Source organism: Sitophilus oryzae, unplaced genomic scaffold (assembly GCF_002938485.1).
Source record: "Sitophilus oryzae breed Bouriz unplaced genomic scaffold, Soryzae_2.0 scaffold_810_pilon_pilon, whole genome shotgun sequence".
Taxonomy (NCBI): Eukaryota; Metazoa; Arthropoda; class Insecta; order Coleoptera; family Curculionidae; genus Sitophilus; species Sitophilus oryzae.
The window spans coordinates 5,776,979-5,794,398 of record NW_022147429.1 but is presented as its reverse complement, the minus strand read 5'-3'; the positions used below and the strand labels follow the sequence as shown (position 1 = coordinate 5,794,398).

Below are 17,420 nucleotides of genomic sequence, written 5' to 3'. Positions count from 1 at the left end.
GGTATTTTATGTCATATTTGGATCCTTGGACACAAAATAAGGCATTTATTATAAGGGTTAAATATGTTTAGAAGCTTTGGTTTTTAGGATATTTAAAAATATTTAAATATGCATGCTATAATATTAGTATACAAGGCTATAATAAAAAAGATTGTCAACACCCTGTACATTGCTTTTCAGAATTAATTCTTGTGCTGACTTTCAAGTCAAAGAAATAAACTTTACTAAAAAATTTGATTGCTTCGTTTAATGTATACAGAGGTATCAAAAATTGCTGGTCTATTTTAAATATTTATTTTACATAAAAACTTCGTTATTTCAAATACAATACCCTGTATTTTTTAAATAAATCGAAGCAGATTCAAATGCTCTTTCAAACTATATTAGGGTTCATTTAGGGTAAATTTCAGTAAGCAATAACATTATTTTAGAGTAAAATTTATTTCCCCACCTTTAAACAGCACAAGAATTAATTCTGAAAAGTAATGTACAGGGTTTTAATAATCTATTCTATTGTAGCATGCATATTTGAATATCTTTAAATATCTCAAAAACCAAAGATTATAAAGATATTTAACCCTTATCTTATAATAAATGCCTTTTTTGGGCCCAAGAATCCAAAAATGAAATAAAATACCGGGTGTTCCATAAGAAAAAATTTAACTTTGATATGGATCTTAGTTCTGAAACACCCTGTATATTTCAAAATAATTTTAAATTGTGCACATTGCCTCCCCACGTCCCACGTATACTCATAAAATATTTTATTTCTACATCTCTTCGTTTTCGTATAATCAACCGAGGCGAATGAGGTGCACCACTCTGTATACCCATAAACTATTTTGTTTCTACATATTTCCGTTTTCGTATAATCAACCGAGGCGAATGAGGTGCGCCATCGCCACCCTGTATACATAATTCGAACTTACACATCTACGGTAAAAAATACTTACATCGAATTTTGAAATATCGATGTTGGTATAATGTCGATATTTATCGCCCATTCCTACTGAAAACATGTAATCGACTAAAAGAGGTTAGGTGATTTTATATTGTGAATTGTGATAATACATTATTTCGCTCTAATGTTATGCTGAAATCGTGAGTATTTTGTCAAGATTTACTTTATGTAATCACAATAATGCATGCTGTTATTATTTACAATACTTTTTCTATAATTTATACTTTTTTGGGCGGAGCTTGTAAATTTAAATCACAGATGATCACAGATCAAAGAGTTAAATATCAAAATTGTACAGGTAGCGCCCTCTCGTAACAATCGCCAGAAAAATATACAGATTCCATTTTATACAGGTTGGTATAGTATATTCCACATAAATTGGTCGATTCGAATACATAGTATATTCCATAGAAAACGTTTGATTTATATATTTTAGCGTTTTTCCTAAGAAATTGTGTTAAAAAGACTTCATATTATAGGGTAACTTATATGTTAAATTTCGTTATTTTAAATTTATTGTATATTATGTATACCGAGTGGTGCATCGGCGTTGGAAACAGGATATCCCATGCAAATTTTGAATTGTCTAAATATTGGCTCCCCTGTTGATTTTTTTTAGCGAAGTCATAAACAGGTTTACTAAGGGTCTGGGTATGACGAATACATACACGACACGGGTCAAATTTTAATAATTTTGGACAAGCTGTTTTTAACTAGTTTAAGAAAACTGCATTTATTTCAAATTAAAACTGAACAGGTAACAATGCCAAACCAGCCAAATGTCAACATACTTAAGTTGCCATCCCACAAAACATATACACAAGAAGAAGTGCTAGCGCCTTGCTAAATATTGGAAAGTGAAATTGACGTTTAAATTTGACACTGTTGACAAGTCTACTGCTACTAGTGCCCCCAATATCGCTTGTAGGAACTACGGGCTAGATTGTCACGTATGGCGGGAATTTTAAAAAAATCACACAAAAATCTTAATTCTTTATTTATTTTTAATTATGACATACATAAAAACACAAAAAAAAATTTTAAACATATGTTTAATATCAATATCAAATATACAACAGAAATTAATTTCACCACAATAAATTAATAACATTAAAAGAATAATGTTACAGATTGTGTAAAAGTTACTATAAATGCGACAAATTTATAAGCTAAAAAAGTGTCGACATATTCACCAGGGACGTGCATATGAGTTATCACTGGAATATTTTTTTAAAAAAAGCAAGTACGCCTCTGACTTTAGTTTCTCTTGTTAGCGAAATAGTGTAAGCACTTTAATGATGATTAAAAGTTGTTTCTTGATATTTTGTCGATCTCGCCCTCGATGAGATAAACGCAATTTTGTTAATTATAGCAACCTTTAAAAAAATTTAATATCATTAACTTGCAAAAGTTTTAAATAAGTACTCATTGATTCCTCATCAAAAAATATGAAAAAAAGTTTCTATAAACATGGGTATGGAAATGCATAGTTTTAGAGTTACAGAACGTTAAAAATTTTAAAGTTAGATTTTTTGCAATAATCTTAAATATCATTATTTTTTTATTTGAAATTGCTGTTGGTTGGACTAATAGTAATAATAACTAATAGTAATAATATTTAATAATTAATTAGGTAAAATATATTATTTATAAATTTTATTTTTATTTTAATTTGATTAATTGTGATTAATAAAATTGCGTTTATCTTATTAAGAAGGCCGAATTCGACAAAATATCAAGAGATAACTTTTAATTGGCGTTAAATAGCCTACACAGTTTTAGTATCAAAAGAAGAAAGTCAGTGGCGCATATGTTTTTTTTATAGAAAAAGATTCCAGAGTGATAATCCATATGGAAGTCCCTGATGAATTTATCGACACTTTTTTAGCATTAAAATATGTTGCACTTTTACTCTCTTTTTACAAGTACAGATCCAGAGACAAAATTAATTATAACAAAACTGAAAAAAAATGGCGTCATAGATGGCTTAGAAATAAAGATATATATCATAATTTTGAAAGTAAAATTATATGGGAAATGTCATCGATCATCATTTTTAAGCCAACTGGACGATTATTTCAAACATACAAGCTGAGTTCGTTCATAGTGCTCTGAGAAACCTAGATAAACAAAGAATAATAAATTAAAAGTATTCCAGGGGAAAAGAGAGGAAAAACCTGTATCGTCTCTGATATCTGTCAGGGTACTGTTGAAAGTGTCATCTTTTTGCTCGAAGTTTTCAGGTCGATCAAAAAGATGACATTTACAACAATACTTTGCCGTAACTTTCACAAATATCAGAGAGAGTACAGGTACTTCCTCTCTTTTTCTCTGGGATGCTTTATTTATATCTGTTGTTCTTTGTTTATCTATATTTCTCAGAGCATAATGCCGAACACGACTATAAATACAGTATATAATTTCAATATCCTAAGTGGAAAGAAAAAAGATCACCTTTCTGTTTTGTAGTATGGTCCCTTTCTTCCGATGGTTCATCTCGTTGATATTTAGGAAGGTATCCATAAAATATATATTTTACTATATCGGTCCCCTAGGATTAAAAAATATAAAATTCGGTTTGATTTCATGATCCTTTTCTGTCACCTAAATCAGGAGAATGAAAATGAACATGAAAAAAAATTATTTATCAACACTTACCTACACGTTAGTCCGAGGAGTTTTATCAAAATCCTATATTTGACTAAATAATTTATGTTTAAATTTGCACAGCAAACTACAGCGTGTAAACAGAAGAAATAAAATGGCGAAAAGTCAACAGTGGTGTTCAAATAACAAATTATGGATCACCAAAAATGGTTTTTGTCTCTTTTCAGCGCACGCTTTAGAAAGAAAAAGAGATGAACTCAATTACTGCAAAAACGTCAAGGTTTTATCTGTCACTCGTGTCAATAATTTATCGGCAAGGAAGATTCCTAGAAAATCGCTTGTAGTCAAGTTTTGAACCATTGCCAGTTCTCCCATAAGAAGTGTCATCCACCTGTGCCAACCTATAATTGAATGCAATTTGCTGTGCGGTCTATGCTACTAAAGGTTTGTTCCAACCCGCCGCACAACCGTCACCGAACGATCGGACGGTTATCGGACGATCCTATCTGCGTACCAACCTACCTTGGGATCGTTTAGTTACGATTTCAGAACGGTAATTTCGGTACATAGTCCAAATTGAGAACTGTTTGAGTTGACTTGCGCATTAAAGCATATTGGCAGGGATTATTGATTTTTAACAGCTGATTCTGGTCCGGCGTCCGGCTGATTCTTCTGTCTTGTTATTTTTTACAAATACGAATACGTGTGCGTTATACTTTTGCTTGTGAGTTTGTGTGGAGTAAATCGTTCGGAAATTTTAATTAATTTTTTATTTATAAAATAATGTTCAAAGATTCTACCACTGCAATGAAATAACAGAAAACTACGCATAACAGGTTCATAAAAGAGAGGATGGGTATGTAAGTGAGTTAGTGAGTATACAATTGAAACAACACTGACCAACAATTACTGGATTCTGATTCTCCATTTCAAGAATAATAATTATTATTATTGCAAATTGCAAACAAAAATAATAGGGTTATGTTATGAAATTTTAAACAAAAACAAAAAACCGATCGATACACTTTTGACAGTCCCGGAAACAATCCACAAAGCATTCCAACGTTGATACTTTTTGCACCGTCACGAAACTATTCGAAGTCCCCGCATGCTAACAAAGTGCAAGAAAACCGATTGGAGTACGATTTCGAAACGATCCCGAAATGCTGGTTGGAACAAACCAATGAGGAACAAACGTTATGTTATACTACCTACAGTGAGTGTGCCCGAAATGCATTTTTGTAATTTAAAAATTTTTAAAAATTATTTTACTTGTCCAAATTAGAAAAAATCCTAAAGTTTAGGAAATAAATACATTATGAAAATTGACATATTGAATTTGACAATGTTATAAGTTGACAACTTAAAGTATGTTGGCATTTGCTTGGTTTTGCATTGTTACCTTTTCTAACTAAACGAAGAGCACCTTTTTTACATAAAATAGTACTAGCTTTAATTCTCATTTGTTGAAAATATAGAAAAATCGCATTTTCCATTTAAAAAAATTGAGAAAATATAGATTATGCATGGAATTTCAAAATATTAATTAATAAAATATTAATTAATATTTTAAAATATTAATAAATTTTAATTTAATATTTGACACATATTTGACGTTATGAGAATTTTAACTTGATTTGACATGACACCGACAGAAGGGAAAGCAATGTTGCCAGTCCCATTGAATTTTCTTTAAAATTTTTTTGGTATTTTTATTTTCAAAATAGCCATTTAAAAAAAACAGAAAAATAAATTTTTATTCTAATACTGTTGAGACAAACATAAAGAGCTTGAGTTGAGGAAAAATGCCATTTTTGGTAAAATAAGAGAAAAATTTTTCTAACATACGAAAAAAAGACAAAAGAATCAAACCAAACAAGACCAACTCAACCAAAACTAAACCAATCTCAACCAAACCAACCAAAACCAGCCAAAATCAAACCAACCAAACAGCTCACAGCGTGTTTTCATTGCTAGAGCTATAACTAAGCAATTCTCTATACCGCTAGCGGCAATTTAGCCAATTTGTTAAACTAAGTAAAAAATTAAATAAAAACATTTTAAAGCATATGTCGTCAGTTTTCCCTAAGAAAAGGATGCATGAAATTCCGGACAATTTACTAGCTGATTTGGCAACCATGTATCAATATATAATGTTTGTCAAAATTCAACCTTCGCTACTGTCAGCATATCCTTCAAGGTAACCTGCCAATGATTTCTGAATAAAACAGTTCTTCATAGTTTTTTTAAGAAATTTTACATTAAAAGCTTAATTAAAGATTGTAAAATGGGTGTGTTATGAGTATCCTTAATCAGATTATTGTTTTGACCCCGCCCAGCACCCCTATTCGCTCCCCGGTCCCGTAAGTTTGTTTGATTGAAAAAATACTTAAAGAAACACAATTTCTCTCCTCCCCCAGTATATTTGCAATCTCTAAGGACAATAGAATGTGAGTAGGTATATAAAAAAATTCTTATATAATCCCAAAATAGCCGAAAACCGTATATGCAACAATTACCGATATAAATTGTCTTTGAGGGATATTATTGTTCCTATACCTCAACTTTCATGTTCAGTACATCCATTAAAAATATATTATTTTTTATTATTCATCAATAGCCAAAAAGTAATTCTTAAACAATTAAACAAAATTCTTTTATCTATGTTATTCGTCACTGTATGGTCACTCTCGTAAATAAATATGTCATAAGTCACAATCATGTCACAATTTAATAAAATTTTAAAGGTAAATTTAGTACTGTTTTCTTGTCAATGTCATATCGCCGACAAAACTGCAAAACTGAAGGATATTCTTTGTTCCAGTTTCCACTATGACGAATAAAGAAAACTCATTACAAATCAAGAACAAGAAATACCAAATTATCATCCTAGGACTGCTGATTCATTTTCTCATACTTTTCGCCGTTTTCGATATATATTTTTCCAGTCCCTTAGACCATGGTATGAAGCTAGTCAAGTCCATTTCACATCCACCGGCCAAAAGACTAGTTTTATTTGTAGCTGACGGTCTTAGAGCAGAAGCAGTATACGGAAGAAACACTGATCGAATCCCGTTTTTAACCAGCATCATCCTAAATAATGGTTCTTGGGGTGTGGCTCATACCAGAGTACCGACAGAGTCCAGACCAGGCCATGTAGCATTGCTCGCCGGCATATACGAAGACCCCAGCGCTATTATGAAGGGTTGGAAGGCTAACCCTGTTTATTTCGATTCGGTTATCAACCAAAGTACTAATGCGTGGTGCTGGGGAAGTCCTGATATATTGCACATATTTAACAAAGATAAGTTAGATCACATTAACCTGCACACTTACGATGCAAAACTGGAAGATTTCGGAGATAATGATACCGGACTTTTAGATACCTGGGTCTTCGAACGAGTGGAAGCATTCTTGTTAAACGAAGTCAAGAAATGCAACCATAATTGTGATAAATTCCATCAAAGTGGCAACGTGTTTTTTCTGCATTTACTCGGAATAGACACAGCGGGACATGGTTTTAAACCACATTCCAAGGAATACATTAGGAATATTCAACTAGTAGACAGAAATGTGGATAGAATATCAAAACTTTTTTCTGAAATTTATAATGACAGTTTAACAACCTTCATTTTCACCGCTGATCACGGGATGACTGACTGGGGCTCACATGGAGCGGGCTCCCCGCACGAAACTGAAGCCCCTCTTATTGCATGGGGTGCGGGTGTTAAAGCTAACCGCGCTCAACAAGACGTCAAACAAATTGATATAGCTCCTTTTTTATCATCATTGGTCGGGTTGAATATACCGATGAATTCGTTGGGGGTAATTCCACTGAACTATCTTGAAATGAGTAAAGAGGATTTAGCTGAGGTGCAACTGTCTAACACCTTACAACTGCTAGAGATATTCAACGTAAAGAGACGCCGTACAGAGGCAAATACCCTAGTATTCATACCCTATAAAGGACTGACTTCGGAAGTATTAACAGAGAAGATGTATTATTTAAGTATGTTAAAAGAGAAGAAAGAATTCGATGCTTTAATAAAGGAATGCGTGAAGCTCATGGGAACTTTAATTGATGGTTTGGACTATTATCATAACTACTACCAATACCCACTGCTGATTTCTATCTCCGTCGGATTTATCGGCTGGATTTTATTCTTGATCGCGTCCGTATTAGATAACGAGAAACTCGGAAACAAATCTCCGCTTTTGCATAAAAGAATCTTAATAATTTTCAACGCTGTTCCGGTGATACTTTGCTACATGCAGAGTTTTCCCTTATCGTACTATCTTCACTTTACGTTTCCAGTCGCTTCATTTACATTATTACATCGTGATACAAATCGTTTAAAGAGCATCTTCTTTGAATTTAAACAGTTTTTGTCTAGCGATAAAGCAGCCAGTATTATAATTTATATAATCGGCATCGAACTACTTATTTGCGGCTTTTTTCATAGAGCGGCATTCTCTATTCTTACAGTATTAATCGGCTTATGGATATTTTCGACAGATACCTTCGGAAAATACACGAATAAACGAGACAAACTCCTCTGGATTAGTTTATGTTCTGTTCTTTCCGCTTTTCCTTTGTGTCCAGTAATGAAAACTAGTTTTAACATGCCCATGTATGTTCTGGGATGCGTATCCTGGCTGGTTCTTTTCTACGAAATGTACTGTCGCATAACTGTTCAAAACCAATTAAGAAACACAAAGGTTTCTTACAAAATATTCCACTTTCAATTTTTATGTTTGGTATGTGCAGCAATTTACACTGTTTTGTTAGAACTAGGCTTCATAGCTAATAATTCTTCTATTAAATATATATCTTGGTTTATATTTGTAATGCCTATTTCTATAATTCCATTTTCTAATCAGTTAGTTGCCGATCGACTTATTACAACTTTCTTTGGATTTGCTCCATTCTACTTGCTAGTGTCCTCTAACTATGAGGCTCTATTTTCAGCGGTTTATGTCGCTATTCTTTGTAACTGGTTGTTGATAGAGAGCAAAGTTCTTCAGGCAACGGATTCAGGAAATATTATTTATTACTTATCTTTTAATTCCTTAATTGAAAGTAAACAAAAAGTCAATTCCGATATGTTTCGAAGAGCCTTCCTGTTTATGGTATTCATCTTCGTCGGATTCTTTGGAACTGGCAACATTGCCAGTTTGAATTCCTTCGATCCAATGTGGGTTAGAGCTTTTCTAACAGTATTCAGCCCATTTAAAATGATGGGTCTTATTTTGCTGAAGATTGCAGTGCCGTTTTTGTTTACGTGCTGTGTTTTCAGAGCTATCAACTCGATAGGCAAAGAAAATATATTACAAATGTTTTGTATTATTCTTATCTTTTCCGATATTATGGTTTTACAATTTTTGTTTCTTATTACGAACAAGGGTTCGTGGCTTGATATTGGGTCGAGTTTATCACACTTTATTATCATGGAAGGTTTTGTTACCATTTTACTGATTTTATATGGATTCGCCCACTTGTTAACTACAGTCAATTATTTAAAATTAGAAAAGTAATATTTATTTTAGTTTTATTATATTATTATATAGTTATTAATTTATATTTGTCAAAATATATGTTTATGCTTAATGTAACAGTATTATTATAATTAACCTTGTTCGTAGTAAAATATTTTTTTTAATTATAAATAAATAAAATGAAATAAGGGTTTATTACTGGAATTTTATAGTAGTTATCTGTGTTTTCAATCTTATTTTATTATTAAAATTATATTAATCTTTTATAATGAGTAAAGACTTTTACTAGCCAATGTACCAGTACCAAGCAGTAAGTGCAGTTCTTAAAGATTTTCAACGTTATTGCATTATTACAATTATTAATTATAACTCGGATGGAATAGAAGTCTGTTCTATAATTTTTAAAAGTAAGCGTAGTTACGATATTTTGAATGAAAAACCAATCTCGTGTTAACAAATTTTTTCATGTTATGTTGAAGAATTTCGTGTTGTTTTGAGATTTAAATGGTTGTTATGAAAAGTTATGGAAATTTTGCAGAAATGTTGTTATGACTTGTTTGCTGTTTATTACTCGATCACTCATGACAGCAATAATTTTTTGTCCGCAGAAATATTTGTAACTAAAGGAACTTTATTAAACAACTATATTAAAAAATAAAATATTGACAGAATCCCCCGTTCACAACCAAACAATAGCAAAAATGATTCAAAAATTCACGCTTCACAATACAAAGCTGTTAAGGGGAGAATCTTTAGCAGTCCACCGAGGTGCCGTTTTCAGTTCATCTAAGTTCTTGTATTTAATATGCCTATAAATATGATTTTTGAGTGTGCCCCACAAGAAGAAGTCGTTCGACGAAAGAAGAAGTGGTCTGCTGTATTAGAACTGAGTGTATTACAATTCTGTAACCGTCCGTATAAAGTTGGCCGTAAAGAACACATTACAACGAAACCTTTGGCAATTAACGACGTGTAAATTTACTCGGTACGATCTCCATTAGCGCGGAAATCGCGCCTCCTAACGGTACCACCTCGAATAAATTCGAAAGCGTACCGAGTTCCCTATCGGAATCGTGTAGAAATTAATTCTGAAAAAGGCCGCGAACGACCGTTTCCGAGTTCGTAACTCAAACTATCGCCTCATCTGACCGGTACAACACCTGCCCCGGTACCAACACACGCTGGCTACATGGCACCACCGATACACGATCGCTGCACATTTTGCATGAGCGGGAGCCGATCTGATTGGCTTTAGTGCTTTTGAGAAAACGGTATTGTCTCGCGAACAACATTGCCAACCAGTCGAAGATGTGTAACAAACTTAACACCTTTGGTTTTGATACAAATATATAATGCCTCTGGTTCAGACGCAAAATACTTTAGTCTAGTTGAGAATTATTTTATAATGATGAACTAAACTTTGTATATTTATGCCCTAAATGTCTAAAAGATTTAGTCAGTGGCTGATGGTACAAGCCCTGCAGTGTCTACAGTGCTCTAAAAATATAATATATGTAAGTATATCAGTAATTTAATTTAAAACAAGTATAGTTTCTATTATAAAGGCTTCGTTAAGTAAGAGCACACACGCACTGACGGCCATCAGATCGCAGCAAGCAGCCAATGGCCATCAGAAATGGTATTACTGGTCACAGCGACCTAACAACCACCAATCAAATGATACAACGCGCACTAACGTCCTGGGCCCGAATTCTGCAACTTAGAAAACGCTGAGGCATTGTATATCTTCTATGGCTGAGCGCTTTTAGACGCTCAGCGTATATATGACGTTAATTTTCGGTTGCCTCGCACTTGACTACATTGTGACTACCGACTTGGGTATTCCCCTTTGATGCGCTTAGGGTATTTACCCATTGCGCTAAGCGATTTGTAAACGGCTACCTTAAAGATGGTTTTGCTCAGGCGCGTGGCGGTACGCCCCCGCGGACCCCGCGGGGCGGGGAGCCCCTTGTAAACTGGGGGCCCCCGCACCTCACAAACCGAAAACTGAAATTACATTTAGGCACACAATCCTTTTTTCAGCAATAATTAGGCTGATATAAAACAATTATTTTACACTACAGGTATAATAATAATAATTATTGTATGGGTTAATTTGGAATTTGGTTTAGTTGTAAATATGTTTAGGCGACACAACACACGGCGATTATTATGTTTTCACGGCGTTTTTGATTAACAGTATCATATCGGTAGACTTTTTCCATAAGCACACTTATTTTAAATTACTCTGTGAGCAATATTAGCGAGATAAGAGGTTTTTTTGACACGGTTCATAGTCTTTATATACTTTTCAATAAAAGTCTACCCCGTTGGAAAAGCCTAAACTGCGAAATAAAAATAGTAAAACTGTTGGTTTAACTTTAAAAAAATTATGTCCAACTAGATGGTCGTCAAGAGCCGAAAGCATACTATGGATAAAAACTAATTTTTTGTCCGTCGTCAAGTGTTTATCGAATTTAACGTTAATACTGAAAAAACGTACTGATAGAGATGAGACCAAGATGTTACAAGGTAAAATAGAAAATTTCGAATTTATTTTCTTACTAAATTTCCAAGGTACAATATTGAAAAATACTAACTTGCTTTCAAAATGCTTACAAAAAAATGATATTGACATAGGACTGGCCACAGATCTAATCAGGAGTTCTTGATAAAATATAAAATCTTAGGGACAACTTTGAAAGTGTGTATGAGCTCTCAATTTCAATTGCGAAATCTTGGAATATTGAACCTCAGTTCAAAGTATCAGAGAGTTTTCTGATTTTATTTTTGAAAAAACCCAATTACTGATTAGCAGTATATCTGAAATTTGCACTGTATTCCAGTTGTTTCTGGTTCTCCCTGTAACATCCGCTGAACCAGAAAGAACTTTTTCTGAGCTGAAAATAATAAAAAGTTTTGCGAAGTCTACTATGTCCCAAAATCGCCTAAGCTCACTGGCCATAATGTCAGTTGAGAATGATCGAGCAAAAGAGGTAGATTTGGACAGCCTCGTAAATAAGTTCCTTTTGTTAAGGTCGAGGAAAAAGGAATAGACTTTCTAATATACCATAGGGTACATCATAAACATTTAAAATTTCTTTGTGTTCTAGTTATTAGTAGTTAAATGTTGAGTGGTTTTTTTTTCTAATAAAACTTTGATTAATTAGAAGCATAAATGTTTGTTTCTAGTTTAAGTATTTTAAGAATACTATAATAATAAACAAATAAATATTCAAACAATTATCAAAATATAAAAAAAAATATCACATTGTGGCTCTTGTTAAAAAATATGTTTCAAGCAGATATCACAATAATGATGTATTTGAAGGAATTTTTGAGTATACTTAGGGGTTAAGGGGCCCCTAACAAAGTTTGCAAGGGGGGGGGGCGCGAGAATTTGCCACGCTACTGGTTTTGCTGATCGTTTTGATTGTCAGTTTTGCTTGTCGAGCTGTCAGTTTTACTCGTCGAGCTGTCAGTTGGTTATACATATATTTCCAATATATTTCCCTCGTATAATAAGAATTATGACATAACCATAATAACATAGACTGAAAACGATTCGCGCGGCAACGAGAATACCAAAATCGACTGCCTGGTGTTCCGCTAATCGAATACTTTCGCTTACCGCTTTGAAAGCGTAGGTAACGTTTTTATGTGGAGACCAGAATTCGGGCCCTGACCGTTGGCTGATCGCTGCGACCTGGTCGTCAGTGCGTTTGAGCCGAGGGGTAAACACATAGGGCAAAAAGTGTACACCTACATCCTCTATCCTTAGTACATCCCCTACATCCTCCAGTACATCCTCGGTTCATCCCCTACATCCTCGGTACATCCCCTACATCCTCGTACATCCCCTAGTACATCCCCTACATCCTCGGTACATCCACTACATCCTCGGTACATCCCCGGTACATCCCCTACATCCTCTAGTACATCCTCGGTACATCCCCAAGAAATCCTCTCATGTGTACGCCATACATTTAGAATAATTTTCGTGATGAACCGTTTTACGTATCTATATAAAATACTTTTCGAGATATACGTATCTTGGACACACTGTATATATTTTTTTTAAATTTTATTTGAATGGTAAAAAGGAAGTTAAAATTTTGAACGCTATTATCTCCGAAACTATTAAATATATAAAAAAAAGATGAAGCACCATTTCGACTTACATTTACTAGAGGGATATAAAAATTTACAGGGTGTTTTTTATTAAAATAACAAAATTAAGGTTACTTTACTTACGACGAAACCGGAATTGTTATTTATGTTAGAGCGATCTCCCACTTTATTACGAGCTTTATTAAATGTATAACTACACAAAATTTCTCAAACCTGTACAATTTATTGGCTAGTAATATAGTTTTTGTTGAATTCAAAAGGATAAAAAAAAATCAAAACCATTTAAAAAAATTATATGGGGTTATCGAGAATCGAACTAAGGCGCGCCAACCCATATCAAATCTTGCCAGAGCTGTAACAATCTCGGCTATTATTGTGCCTACAACAATTCGCCGTTACTTTTATTATACAGGGTGAGTCTTAAATAGGTGCAAATATTTTCAGGGCTGGTAGATCTCGATAAAAGAAACATATTTTTTCTTTACCATTTTTCAAATAAGTCCAAAATAACCGAGTTATTTAAGTTTGAAAATTTAAAAAAAAATTGATTTTTTTTAATTTTGATAGCCACCTGAATTTTTTCTGTATTTGCATCCCTTTTAGTGCCGTAACCATAGAGTAAAGCTGTAACTATGGTAATATCAGAGATTAAGAATTTATAACGTGGGAAAATTAGCGGTGAACAGGCAGTTCTAAAAAGTTTTCGAAAAATATACAGGGAAATTTAAAAGAAAATGCACGATTTTTAACATATTTTATTTGCAAAAAAAACATCATAGACGTGTTCCTGGGGTCAAAATATACCACCCCTGAAAATATTTGCACTTATTTAAGACTTACCCTGTATAACAGCAGTTTATGCCTCGGTTTATGCAGTTTATGTCGGCGGAAAAAATAACTTAGTCATGCGTAAAGCCCTATATTATGTGCAAAGTTATCAATCTCGTGTTTTGAACCCCAAATAAAAATGAGATCTAGTAGCTACCGAGGATCTACTTTATAAAACAGACCTAAAAATAGGCAACTTTAAAGGCATTCGCATTTATGAACTTCGTTTTTGACGTATAGAGGGTACAATAATAATTATTTACACACACTTCCCTTTAATTCATAACGCTTACGGCACTATGCAATAAGATATATGCCAAAAGCAATAACACACATGCCAAACACAGTTTTGCATAAACTTATACCAGAGATATGGATTAAAGTCTATACATATATCTGACTTATAAATACATTTTGTGAGATATATTGAAGTTATGAGTAGGGGTGAGCCACAAGGCGTTGAGTATCGATATTTTTATCGATATATCAAATAAAGGCCCATTTTCACTCCCATGAAATTTGTGCAAATCGGCTTGTGAAAATCGGCTTGTGCAAACTTTATTTAATAAATTCATTGAGAAAAACGGATGTGCACAAGCTAATTCACATACGTGAAAACCAAGTAACGATATATTCGTCCACAAATATCGATATAGCTATCGATATAACAGATACCGCTATATCTCTTTATGAATACTTCATATCGGAAATATCTATATCTATCTATATTCTCAATATCGATATTCGATCCTATTTGATTTCGTACAGGGTGGTTGTAAAATATTGAATAAATATCAACATCTCGAGAACCACATTTTTGGAAATCGCTCGGCCACATCAATTATTTTTAATTTTTCCGGGGCAGATTATGGAAAAATGAATATTATACAGGGTTTCTCAAAAATGCTATGTCCAAAACAATTTCTTTTAATGGCAACCCTCGTGGCAACATAATTATTATTTTTCTGCATTTTTGAATTGCTCTTAAAATTCTGAATATTTTCCATGTAAGTGCTATACCCAAATCCAAGCTTTTTGGAGTTATTCGCATTTAAAAATTAAAAAGTAAAAAAAAATATTAGAAAAAAACCTTTTTTAAGATGATACCGAAGAGGATACCTTATGGAAAATGTATTCAAAAGACAACCCACAAATTTGGATGACTTGAAACATCGCATTCGGCAAATTACGCCCCAAATAATTCGAAATACATCCCCGGTAGATCCTCGGTACATCCCCTACATCCTCTAGTACATCCTCGGTACATCCCCTACATCCTCGGTACATCCCCTACATCCTCTAGTACATCCTCGGTACATCCACTACATCCTCGGTACATCCACTACATCCTCGGTACATCCCCTGGAAATCCTCTCATGTGTACACCATAAATCCCCTAAGTGTTCACCCCTCGGTTTGAGCTCTTAATGGCCTAGCCGTTCGTTGGCTGGTCGCTACGACCTCTACAACCATTGAATGAAATGATACAGCGCACACTTAACGTCCTGGGCCCGAATTCTGTAACTTTGACATAAAAACGTTACGCTTTCAAAGCGGTGAGCGAAAGTATGCGATAAGCGGAACGTCAAGCAGTCGATTTTGGTATTCTCGTTGCTGTGCGAATCGTTTTCTGGATACGCGTTGAGCACATATTGACAGCATCGTAATTTCGCAGGTATCTAATAGTCAAATGTGACTAAAACAATGAAAAATGTCAATGTTACGTGAATTTTATAACCTATTGTTGAGTTATGTCAACCTATTTTTCTATGGATATGTCATTATTCTTATTATACGAGGGAAGTGTTGAAGACGCTTCTCAGCATTTTCGATGTTTTGAACAATATTTATAGCTACCAACTTGTAATTTGTCGATTACTTATTTAGGAATTTATAGAACAAGTAGTAGTTTTCACTAAAGAGCAAGATAACGCACGAAATCACAATTTTTTCGATTTTCACTGACAGTTCGACAAGCAAAACGATCCTTTAAGGCAACCATTTTCAAAGCGCTTAGCGCAATCAGTAGAGACGCTAAGCGCGTCAGATGAGAATACCCAAATCGTTAGTTAAGTGCGCGCTCAGCAAAAATTAACGTCATATACGCTGAGCGTCTAAAAGCGCTTAGCGTTTTCTACGTTACAGAATTCGGGCCCTGGCCGTTGGCTAGTCGTTGCGACCAGTAGACTGCACTAAAATATTATTTTCTGCCGCTTGTTGCCGGTTTTCTTCCGAATTAATAATTTTTCAGATGAAATCCCTCAAATTCAACGCAAAATAATTTATTTTCTATAAGATATAGTGTTTTAGTGTGGTTTTTGCACACGTTCAGAAAATCCCAAGAAATAGTATATACAGACTGGATCAAAGGGAAACTTAACACTAGTCCCTTTTTTATGAAGGGTCGATTCTAGTAAAAATTCAAAACATTTTTATATGACATACTCTATTTATGGTTGGTATGATACTTGTTATTATACCTTCGAGTTTCGATGTTAAAAATTAAAAAAATCATATTTAACGCTTTTCTACTACCACTTGTTATTTTTTGGATTAATTTTTTTTTTAGTTGTATTGTACATTGTACTCATGTACAAGGGGGACAACTGTATTTTATATATTATATATTTAATTTAATGTTTTTCAAACAGGGCCCATTGACTATATTTTTACTAGAACTAATTCAATACACTGTACTACACAAATGTAAAGTGTAAAACACAAATACCAAGAAATAGAGTTAAAAAATTAAATATTTATATTTTTATGTATATATAAGTCATAAATAAATCATTTGTTTTCAATTCTTAGGTACAATACTATTTTTGTCTATTGATATAATGTGTTTAATTATTATTTTTATATCTGATGCAACACTTTGTGACGGCCAGACGGGCCAAATTGCTTCAAAAATATTCTATTCAGTTTTGTCTCCGCATATCGTAGTTCTTTTGTGATTTTCGCTCGATATGGCTTTGAAGAAATACATTACTTTATTTAATATAAGAACATTTAATAAGCTCATGAATAGGAACTTCGCTTTTTAGTTAACTCGGATATTTTAACATTTCTGAAAACAACATTTTCTTTGTAAAACGTAAAAAATCGTTAGATCTGACAGCCCTGCCGAAACTGGTCGTTCATCTAGCCGCAGCTATGTACGCAATACATCCGGTCAGCCGACTGCCGTTGAGTTCGAGTTCTAAACTCAATCGCACTGACGACCTGAAAACCGACTAAAAATTATTGCACAAGTGCATCAAAAATATCAATAACTCTAATTGACAGCGTGTTAGCTAAAAGCAGCACAAGTTCATTTTCAGTGCAATTTATTAAGATAACACGAGAGAAAGGAAATTATCTAGTTAAATTTCATTTTCGAAATATGAAACTTGTA

At 33.5% G+C, this 17,420-nt stretch overlaps 2 protein-coding genes across 4 annotated transcripts in view; both read left to right on the top strand.

The window, feature by feature from the left end:
• The first annotated feature begins 1,018 nt into the window (after nucleotides 1–1,018).
• The window catches only part of LOC115889033 (dimethylaniline monooxygenase [N-oxide-forming] 2-like), a 57,893-nt gene continuing 41,491 nt past the window's right edge, over nucleotides 1,019–17,420 (top strand). Inside the window, exon 1 of one of the 2 annotated variants that reach the window (XM_030908942.1) lies at nucleotides 1,019–1,101. The gene's annotated coding sequence lies outside the window, so the exon portion shown is untranslated. Of the gene's footprint in view, nucleotides 1,102–1,229; nucleotides 1,315–17,420 lie in introns of those variants that run through there. The other variant, XM_030908943.1, reaches the window with a different exon arrangement.
• Nucleotides 5,989–9,105, top strand: LOC115889032 (GPI ethanolamine phosphate transferase 1). 2 transcript variants are annotated; one of them, XM_030908941.1, is made up of 2 exons: nucleotides 5,989–6,018; nucleotides 6,393–9,105. In XM_030908941.1, the coding sequence occupies exon 2, from the start codon at nucleotides 6,401–6,403 to the stop codon at nucleotides 9,101–9,103; it is 2,703 nt and encodes a 900-aa protein (XP_030764801.1). In that variant the 5' UTR covers nucleotides 5,989–6,018; nucleotides 6,393–6,400; the 3' UTR covers nucleotides 9,104–9,105. The 2 variants fall into 2 exon arrangements, with proteins under 2 accessions (XP_030764801.1, XP_030764800.1); XM_030908940.1 differs by lacking the exon at nucleotides 5,989–6,018 and adding an exon at nucleotides 6,293–6,315.

Bases quoted from the DNA above. Each gene is read 5' to 3' on its own strand.
- LOC115889032 (XM_030908941.1), top strand. From the start codon at position 6,401: ATGACGAATAAAGAAAACTCATTACAAATCAAGAACAAGAAATACCAA.